The 11,202-nt window shown below is 30.8% G+C and overlaps 1 protein-coding gene across 2 annotated transcripts; it reads left to right on the top strand.

Annotated features, from left to right (window-relative positions):
- Positions 1 to 639: 639 nt before the first annotated feature.
- LOC124359675 lies at positions 640 to 8,644 on the top strand. 2 transcript variants are annotated; one of them, XM_046812615.1, is made up of 2 exons: positions 640 to 787; positions 7,365 to 8,644. In XM_046812615.1, exon 2 carries the CDS (start codon positions 7,369 to 7,371, stop codon positions 8,623 to 8,625), a length of 1,257 nt encoding a protein of 418 aa, XP_046668571.1. In that variant the 5' UTR covers positions 640 to 787; positions 7,365 to 7,368; the 3' UTR covers positions 8,626 to 8,644. The 2 variants fall into 2 exon arrangements, with proteins under 2 accessions (XP_046668571.1, XP_046668570.1); XM_046812614.1 differs by lacking the exon at positions 640 to 787 and adding an exon at positions 5,269 to 5,481.
- The last annotated feature ends 2,558 nt before the right edge of the window (positions 8,645 to 11,202 follow it).

The following is an 11,202-nucleotide window of genomic DNA, read 5'->3' as shown; positions in this document are numbered from 1 at the left end:
ACATTGATTTTTTACTAATATTACAAAATAATGTTCCACTGCTGTCGCGTACTTGGCGTCATAGATATCTTCATATTTCCCCTCATTTTACAAACCTGACATTCCTTTTCCTCTTGTTTAAACAGTTCATTCAGATTTTATCTTCCAGCAATGTTATTTGGTCATAAAATATTGTTCGATCTTGCGCTGAGTTATAAAGGCACTACGATGACCTTCAATTAGTTATACAGCTATGAAAGAATTTATAAATTACACCTACCGGGTTATTTGGTAAAAATGTGTACTACTTGCATTCTTATATTACATTAATATACTTATTTCCCTCTTAAAAGAGAAAATAAATTATTTTTTAAACGAGCTGTGTAATTTTTTAAATTTCGTCGTGCTTATGACTTGTATGAATGACTTGTAAGAAATGATTTGTAACTATATTCTTATACTTCTGTAAATAAAACAATCTAGCGACCAACCATTAATAAGAAAGCAATTATTATCTTTTGTATTATTTAGGTTTAATTTAGTATTTGTCTTATCCGTAGATATTTCTTTATTATCAGTTTTGGGTCAATGGTAGGAGTTCGAATTGTGAATGTTATTTACAGCGATGTTTAAATTTAGCCTAGACCTACATCAATACTCGCTGTTGTTTGTGTGCCCAACAGTGTTTTCGCGCCCGCGTTCTCCGCTCGATTTCTGACGTTCTCATAAAATCACCAGCAAATGTGTTATCAGTAAAACCGTTTAATTGTACTTCAAACGGTGAATTCTGAATCCTTTCAATCTACCGGTAAGTCTATAAATTTTGTATTAATGGCCAAGTACGTAAGATAAAGTCTGGTTGACAGAGATCAGATGATCAGTTAAAAATCTATTACTAAACAAGGTTGTTAGGGTATACTTTTCAGAATCATTGTAATATAACGCGGTTCAGTAAACTTCCAAGAATAGGCTTTAGGCAACGATAGGTTTGCTATTCCCCTGTAGTAAACGACCTCCTGCGAATATTCTGATGGCATCTGAACTTAAAATGAACATTTTAAAATCCGCCAATTGTAGTGCAAGGCGATTAGCTGTAATTTTCTCTTTTGAAACTAGTCTACAGCAAACTTAGCCGTCAACTTAGTTTCGAAATCTTAGGATAGTACTTTTAACAGGTTTAAGTACAGCTGTAAGATTTTGTTTGTAGAAAACAATTCTAAAACACTTTTTTATCTTCAATCTTTCTCCTCATACCATTAGCGAGGGCGCAGATATCAGCATAGCTTTGTAACTTTATATTTATTATTATTTACTTTTACACAAAATGCTGCAACTATTCCATTCTACACACAAATTAACTTACGTGTTCGTCGTTTTTAGGTGCCAATAAATAATTCCTTCTCACTCTTATTTCGAACTTGGTCTGTGGTTACTTCATTCTTATTCTTCTTCAAAAAAGAATTTGGCTTTATTTATATTCAAAGTCAGCCCATGTTTATTATTCTGCTAACTTCTTTTTCACGTCCCAAATGACATCAATTACCTTTCGAACAATCTAATATTTTATGAAGCATTAGAGTGTTAGGGAATGTTATGTATTAAAACTATTTTTAAGAGTTAGCTAAAAGAAACTACAAAATGTATACGGTACTTTCCAAATGTGGAGCACAAAGTGGTGAACGCCATGCTTTCTTTAGAGTTACTTCATAGCAAAATACATGTATTAAGGTCAATAATTTTAAAATTTGTCGCTTTGATGTAGTTTATATATTTAGTAGGTCCTTTTTCGAAATCCTTATTTATTTCGGTGTAATTTACCATTAGAATAATCTTTTTCTATGGACTAGACAGAGGTGGCTTGGTTCAATATCCCTTGGAATAGCCAGTCCCTGAATACTCTATATAGATTGTACTGTATTTACTGTGAGACGACTTACAAAATATGTCCAAATATTTACACGTGTGGGATACATAAATGATAATTTGGGATATATATAAAATCCAGTTCCTTGTCTAATTTAGCAGTAAAAACGTTTGAAACATCGTTGACTATTTTCAGAACCTTGGATAGTGTTCTAGAAGTTCCTGCCTTTACACTGGTATTGTTTAGTTACTCGAAGGAAATATGCTGTTTAATTAAGTACACTTTTACATAAAAATAAAATCATAATAACACACATAGTAAATTGAAACTAGTATTAGCTAGGTTCTGCTAACACATCTAAAACTCAGGAATGTGTCTCAATTTATTTAATATAAAAAGAACGTTTTACTCAATTTTAAATTCTTAAGTAAATATAACAAAGATTAAAACATTGTATATGACTGTTATTGGCAACATATACAATCTGAAGTTAATTTACATACAACATTTTTTACTCATTAAACTGTATACTGATTATACATTGATAAGCTCCAAGGTATAATAAACCTTATATGTTAATACCAACTAACGTTTCAAATAAAGACGTAGTATTTGAAATATTAACATCTAATGTATTGCTAGGCCTTGTTCAATTTAGAGCATCTTTTTGTTACATATGTTTTGTTACAACTTACAGGGTAGAAGTACGCCAAACGACGGTGGGACTTCTTGCAAAATTTCCCGCCTGTAGGTCATTTCATTTTCGAGAGGTCCTGCCGACAGATTATATAAAAAAAATTGACACGAAAATAACGCATCATTCTTTTAGAGATGAAGTCTTGTGCAATGTTTAACATCTATATATTAAATATTATATATTACATATATGTAGCAAAACATATCTTGACACTCAGATGTTACTTAATTAACTTAGGGGTCATATCAGTATTTAAACTATGATACTCAGCAGACCAAGTCAATGTAAAACGATGCTGTATGTGTTGGGATAGGTAGACTACACGTGTTATTATGTCACACGTCTAAATCTCTTAAGGGTGTGTTACAAAATTATTCTTTCTGCTCGTATTTTCTCGTTACCATCATGGTTACCTCTAACATCAATGTAAAAATATTCGCCAACGTTCAACCAACTCCCCATGGAGTGACATGAACCATCTTCGAACTCAGTGTTCCTCATATATAAAGGAAGCTTCATGAATAATTTAAAGTCTATAGCTCAGATCGTTTTTAGAGAGAAAGACATATACGAAATTTTGTCCAGCCCTCTGAGTGATGGGCTTCACTAAAGCTCAGTCTATTCAAATAGCGTTTTTCTTTCTTAACCGTCAACTTGTTATAGTTTTGTAATCTTAGGCTGGTACTTTTGACATGTTGAAGTATAGCTGTAGGATTTCGTTTTTAGAAAACAATTCTAGAACACATTTTGTGTCTTCAATCTTTCTCTTCATACGATTATTGAGGGCGCATATTTCATAATAGCTTTGTAACTGTATATTTATAAAAAATTATGGTTGCCTGTAAAGTCGGTTTTACGGGCGAAGATTTTACGTGACAACGTCTTTTTCTCGGTAGAATATTTATTGATATGAATATTATTAAATTGCACAATAGGAACAAGGAATTGAATGAAAATAAGAATTGCACAAATTTTAACTATAGAAATATATTTTGTTTACTAAAACATTGTACATAATTTGAAATTAATTAAAATTTGTTATTGTAAATGGTAAAGTTGAATAAAACATTTACTAAAATGGGAATTTGAAATTCTTGCTAAACACAGTTAAATTCTAACTCCGCGCGTGGTGATTGGTGTTTTTGTATGCAGAGTGATTTAAACTAATAATTTACTTAACACTATCAACATTTGTCAATAGTATGACATAACCTATAAACTCAGTTTCTCAACTTTTGTGTCAATGTAACAATTAATCAATCAATCATAGTTTACGATAATGAAATATCAGTGTACAATTATTTACCTTTATTGTTGTAGTTGTTGTAAATGACGAATCTAAGCACTCCACATTTTCACGAATAAACATAGTTATCTGCTTTATCCCGTGCGGCGGACCCACAGTTATCTGCTTTATCCCGTGCGGCGGACCCACTGGACGGGCATCGTAACGTTACCGGGCGTTACACTTTTTCATGAGTGACTCCGAGCCGCAACCTAATTTAAGACGTTGTCACGTCAAAATGATGCAAAAATCCAGTCTACACACAAATCAACTTATACTGTCGTTTTTAGGTGCCAATAATTCCCTCACAATCAAAGTTCGGTATTGATCTATGACTACAGTGTTAATTCTTATTATATTACCTAAGACTCCAATGCTTCATTACTGACTATGTTTTTGACTTGCTGTGACAATTTTTAGCTATATGAGTAGGTTTATTACAAAATCTTATTATATATTTTTGAATTTTTGCTACATTCTGACTGACCATACACAATTGAATCCTTAAAACTAGTTGGATTGATTTCAGAGATTAATTAATTTCTCTATAAAGAGCAGATTTCTCGGGTTAGACAGTTTATTAGTTTTTGTTCTGGTAAATTATAAACTAAAATATCATTGTTAAATTTGATGTTATAGACTACATAATCTTTTCACAGAATGGATAGGAAAACTTGTTGATAAAATTTTAGTAAATTTATAATATTAAACATTCGAAGTTATAATGTCATAAAACGTAACGTCGTTGCATGCATTGTTAATATAATTTCACAACTGGACATCAATGAACACGAGAGTCTCAGCTTCAGTATTGTAAAATGATATATTTATTCCTGTGTTCCATCCACTACATCGTTTAATGTACGTATTAAACTATTAAAAACTTCCCTTTAAGCTGTGCATCCAGATAATTTATTATCAAAACATGTATTAAGTACTTCTTAATAATAGTTCACTGTGTTTTTGTATACAGTTGGTTTTACTGGTACAATATTGCAGTTTTGTTGTACAAAGTGTACTTTTTAATTTGTTTTTGTTTAATAAGATTTGTTAATATTTCATACTCAAACCGTTAATTTCGCTATGTGTATATCTGATTTTAAAACGTATTTGTATCAGATATTTTCCTTTCGTAGAATTAAAGAAAATGAAGGAAAATAACATAAATGTCATACTATAACTGTATATCAATGTACTTATTCTATAACACTAATTTATTTGCAATATTAAATGTTTTTACAGACTGAACTCGCTGCTTGAATAATGATTCAACATATTTCAGCACGAATACAAAATATTTAAACAATAAACTTGAAAGTCATAATTTAAAAGTGTTGTTACAGTCGAGTAACACTTGAAAACACAGATTGCTTATGACCTTGTTCCGCATTGTTGAGTGGCACTTATCCCACTTAATACAACGAAAATTGCAACATCATCATATTATATGACCTCGCTCAGGCGTATATCTACAACTGACGGCAAATTCCACTTCCAACCGAAACGTTACAACTTCCGTCTTTCTTAATCTTCTGTATCTGTAGTGATGTTGCGTAAGATTGTATTTTAAAGATTGCTTTCATTATGTTTAAAATTAAATAACAAACTCGGTTACAACTTATTTCTTACTTATTGGATAGAAGACGACAATTGAAGGTAATTAGCTAACTTGATAGGATGTAGTCTAGTAAAAATTTTAATTCAATTACATATAACAGTTTAGTACCATTTGGTTTAACCTTCACTTGTCAAGCAATTTTGTTGTTTTAGAGTAACAAATTCTGGGTAAACTATTGATTACCTTTTTAGCATCTCTTGTGTTCTGCTTCATTTTCCAATTTTTGCTTTAGTGAATACAGACTAAAATTTTAGCTACAATTTATAAATTTCATTAGTGCATGATCGGTATAGCTAAACTCAAACATAATGCTACTCAAAATCCTACCAGCAAGTCATGAACTACAGGAACATCTTATCAAAGTTCTTGTCTAAACAGGCTCAATTCTTGAAGTATAATGTTGAGAATGGCAGCATTTGGAAATATGTGTAGTCTGCTATGCATTTGTGTATGTAATATTGTAGATAAGGTTCAAAGACTTAACCAATCCAATGTAATATAGACGCTCGAAAAAAAAATATAAAGTATGTTTAACAAAGTTGTGTTATTCATTGTTATAACACAACAGACAAGCACACTTCCTAAAATGACATGACTAGCAATAAAATAAAAATATAATGATATTGGGAAGTTGAAAAGAACAGAAAAGTAAACACAGTTTCTTTTGTAAGGTAATTAATTATGTTCGTATTTATATTATATGTTGAAATTCTTATATATATATATATATATATATATATATATATATATATATATATATATGTGTGTGTGTGTGTGTGTGTGTGTGTGTGTGTGTGTGTGTGTGTGTGTGTGTGTGTGTGTGTGTGTGTGTGTGTGTGTGTGTGTGTGTGTGTGTGTGTGTTGTTTCTTTGTATTTAAATGAATTTCAAATAACATAAATAACCTTTTATGTATACTTGGTTTATCACTATGATATTTAATATTTATTAAATATATTATTATTGTGATCAATAATTTTGAATATTTAATAAGACTTTATCTGTTGTGCAAAGGAAAAAGTTATTAGTAAAAGCAAATTGATCTTATAGTGACCTCAGTTGCAGCAACCGTGAATATTTTAAAGGCAGCTGAACAAAATCGAGTTGTTTATTTCTTTAAGCTGTTTGTGTTTTGATATCCAGCTGATTAAGAGACTTGGAGGATAACCGAATATAAACTATAGGTTACACATACTTTCCTATACAAGGACATCTCAATATCGCTGATAAACAAAATTTTATTTCGTAGTATGTATTAAACATACCTGCATCTTTACAAAAAATGAAAGGAATTATTAGTTTAGTAATTAAGAAGAATACGGAAACGCATATAGCTACTTTTAGCATTATTTCTTTCTGCCAGAACTCGTTGCTCATTAAACTGTCCATGCTTTTCGGACTAACAGCCCAAATCACAACAGTACATTATGAATGAGATGTTTGTAAAATTATAAAGTAGTCTACTACAGAGCATTCGAGAAATCATCTGATGATGATTAATATTTTTACTAATTAATAGTTTTACTAATTCAAAATTATTTCAAGGCTCGATCTTCAGGTCTATTTTCATATTATTTACGAAGTAACTACTCCTGTCCAAAATATACTTATATTTAGTATACAATTAATAAGGCAAATAATGTCTATCAGTAGATGTCATTGACAAAATGAAGTACATTTTACTTTTTTTTAATTTTTAGAAATAAATTGTTTTGAGTTATTTGTTGGCTTAAATTACACAGCAATAAGTTTTAAATTGAAATGAGCGATTATTGTAAAAAAAGATGCCATTGTGTGTTGTACTCGTTGTTGCTTTTCAGGAGCAGGACCTATTTATATTTTTTTCTCTAATGTATAACTAATTCATAATTGCACTAGTTTTTTTTTTAATTATTATATGTTTACCAATTCTTTTGTTTCAGGAAAATGACAACTTCGAGTTTTCCAGAGTGGCTAACTGACGATTTCTTCAAAACCTGTCTCGAGACCGACAAAGAAAACTTTGATGGAATTACTGTGACAAGCCATGAGCTTGAGTCTGCTGTCGCCCCTGGGAACAATTACGGAAGTCATATAATCAGGGCTAATGTCCGGTACAAGAAACAAAACGACGATTCTACTGATCATTCCACGTCACTAATATTAAAAGCGCCTCTGTCTGAAGATTCTGCTGTAGCACAACAGCTGGGAGACAGCTTCAAACAACTGTACCTCAACGAGATAAAGTACTATTGTGAGTTTATCTCTGAAACGTACACACTGAGCAAACATGACGTAGTCCCTAAACATTACAGATCCCCAATCCCACTTTGTCTGGTAATGGAAGATCTGATTGTATCAGGCTTTAAGATGGTTGATCGTCACAAGCTTCTTGATTTTGACCACTGCAAACTGTACACAGAGGCTTCAGCCAAGCTTCACGCTTTTGCGATGGCTGTTTACAAAAGTAATCCTGAATTGATCGAATATTTTGATATGGATAGACAATCAATAGATGAGAGTTATAAAGTGATGATTCCAAACAGTCTTCTTTGTATGGCTACGTATTTGGAAGACAAGCCTAACTATAAAAAACAATATGAGGTTTTTAAAATAGCAAGTGAGAATGATCTATTTTGGATTATTTATAAAGAAATAATGGACGCTTGTAAAACAAAATCGTTCAAAGCATTAATCCAAGATGATCCTTGGTGCACAAACATGATGTTTAGATACAACAAGGCAGAAAAACCTGTGTCGGTAAAAATTATTGATTTCCAAAACATTAAACTGAGTTCTCCATTCGTTGAGTTTGTTACGTTCTTATCAATTTCAGCCAACCTGGAAGTGCGTCAGACCAATTTGAACGATCTGTACCAAATCTACTGTGATTCGCTAAATACAAATCTTACAAAACTTGGCTGCTCTGAAAGGTTGTCCATAGAAGAGTTGAAAACAGAGATAACTTACCTGCATCCGATTACATTATTTGTTATTTGTATGTTGCCTATAGTGTTGAGCGATTCCGTTCTCAACGTAGAAGAATTTGCAGGTGTGAAATATACATCTGAATCTGTTAAAGATAGTTCCTTCTACAAGACCTTTTATACAGGCTCGTATTTTGAAATGTACTATCCTCAAATTTTTGATGTATATGAAAAACAAGGATTTTTTGATTATATGTTGGGAAAATTAGGGAAATAAACATGGAAAATAAAGAAAATACCGTCTGATGATTTTTCCTTTTATATGAGTCTGGTATCGTATTATTTAGAAAATTTAAACTTTTAAATAGCTCAACACTACGCTCAACTTGAGGGTAAGTGGTAGAGAGGACTTTTAACTTCGCCTCTAATAAAGACATTTTTCATTTCATTTCACAACGCCGTCGATTTGTTAATGCTATTAAAATTAGTTTATGGGTTAGATAATGTTACCTTGGTTTTTAGGGATCATCTAAATAAATTACGCTATGTCAAAACTTACATTTGAAATGTCAACTTCATGAAATGTTTTATAACTTTAAAACTATAATATATTCAACTAGTAACAATTGCAATGTTACGGTGTTGCTTAATTTTAATGCTAAACGCCATATCTGATAGGTATATTCTGAAACAATTAACAATACTTGTGCATATATTAAACTATTATATGAATAAATGTAATGTATATGCTTTTACACAATTAATTCAGAATAATGGAACACAATTGAATTGGATGGGTTGTATATTTAAGTGTATTAATAAGTAGTGACATAATAAGTTGCAAATATTATACGTAATATATTTAACATTGTGTAATGGTCTCTCATTGTAGGTAGTTCTAAAACACTTGAAATTTGTTAGCCTTCATCTTACGTTTGATAAAATTTGTCATTCATTATGAATAGAAAATCTAAATTTAAAAAATATTAATATTTATAAATGAATAAATCGAAATGCTAAAATATGGTGCTTGAAAAGGCTGACATATAAGTTATCGGCTAATTTTCCAGTAAAATTTGAAGAAAAGGCTTTTCATCGGACTTGTAGATATATATTTAATTAAAATTTTTGCATGGTATAAAATTTTGAAAAACTGTATTTGGAATGTTATTGGTAACCAGAATACTTTATTTATACTTATATAGCTTTTAACAATTTAAAGTGATGTTAAGGATGAATAACAACTTTAACATTACTTTAAATAAGGATTTAAAAAGGATCTATATGTATAAAAATGAAACTGTTCGTGTGTAACAGCATCACTCACAAACGGCTGGACGGATTCGCCTAATTTTTTTTTTTAATTTGTTCGTCTTGATCTGCAGAAGGTTATAGGATACTTTTTATCCCTTTCCCGATTCAGGATTCCGCCCCACTGGTTACAGAAATACCCGTAAGAAATGCATTGCAGCAAACATATGTTGTGAAAGAGTCTTTTCAAATTTTTAATCAGCTGTTCTTTGTAAACATATATAATGCGACAAAAAAATATATTTATATATAAATTTCTTTACACTTATAGTTTTAAAGCATAGAGTAAGCTTAAGAGAAACGACAAATTTTGTTTAAACTGTTTCTGCAATCATAATATATAAAAATGAATGTTTGTGTGTTTGTCCTTTATAGACTCAGAAACTATTGGACCGATCACTATGAAAATTTGTATTTTTCTATGTAGAAGGTTTATACGCAATGCCCATTGATGTAACTAACCACGAGGCTGTACTGCAAGATATAAAAGTTATCAAAGCGCCTGCACATTATAAACTGCAATTACAACACAGTAGTTACGTATATTAAAATATCCAAACACTATTTGAAGGCAAAGAAATATACGGGCAAAGCTTAAGAGACGCGTGCGAAGCCGCGGGAAACAGCTAGTAATTAATAAATGACAATTGTATATCCATAATATGATTTTAAATAATTATTAATGTTACCCCAATATGTATACAGTGATAATAATGTAGTTAGTAAAACTCAATCAGTACAAATTGAATTTAAGGCTGGAAGAAACATTGGTACGAAAATATAATATCTGTGTATCTTGACTGCATACTTCTATTTATTTTCATCAGCTATAATAACAAAAGATCAACTTTTACTTTTTAGACGGAATGTGTGTGTGTGTGTGTGTGTGTGTGTGTGTGTGTGTGTGTGTGTGTGTGTGTGTGTGTGTGTGTGTGTGTGTGTGTGTGTGTGTGTGTACATATATCTTTTTTATGTATATGTATATATATATATATATCTTTTTTATGTATATATATTTCTTTATATAACACACACACACACACACACATACATATTGCGATTTAAAACATAATACTAGTGATAACAAGGACTTTATTGCCATATTAGGCATTCTTTTTGGTTACAGTTTTAGACATACAATTACAAGCATAAACCTGAGATCTGACAGGGAAGGCACACTATAGACAAACATTAAGAATGTGACTTTTATTTCACAATTTCTTAGAAGTACATTGAATCTGAAAAAATAAAACTGATAATTTTTAGTATGAAAAGTATCGAAAAACATTGCTACATGAAAATCGGAATAAAGTTTTCAATAAAAGAGATGTTGGAAGACAAAATCACTAATTTTTTATAGCCAAAATTTCTGTATCAGAAAATAAAAAATTAACAGACGAGACCTTCAAGATGCTTATATTTTACATATTTATGGCCCACCCTAATTAATAGTTATTATGCACTAAAGAAGTTGAAACATAATACTTATTGCTGGAGTACAATTTGATGTACAATATGAGTACGATTTTGTATGTATGTATAT

This window comes from Homalodisca vitripennis, chromosome 4 (genome assembly GCF_021130785.1).
Source record: "Homalodisca vitripennis isolate AUS2020 chromosome 4, UT_GWSS_2.1, whole genome shotgun sequence".
Classification (NCBI taxonomy): domain Eukaryota; kingdom Metazoa; phylum Arthropoda; class Insecta; order Hemiptera; family Cicadellidae; genus Homalodisca; species Homalodisca vitripennis.
Note: the sequence above shows the minus strand (reverse complement) of the source record. Positions and strands in the feature narration are given on the sequence as shown.

Excerpts from the sequence above, each read along its gene's own strand:
- LOC124359675 (XM_046812615.1), top strand. The coding sequence starts at position 7,369 with ATGACAACTTCGAGTTTTCCAGAGTGGCTAACTGACGATTTCTTCAAA.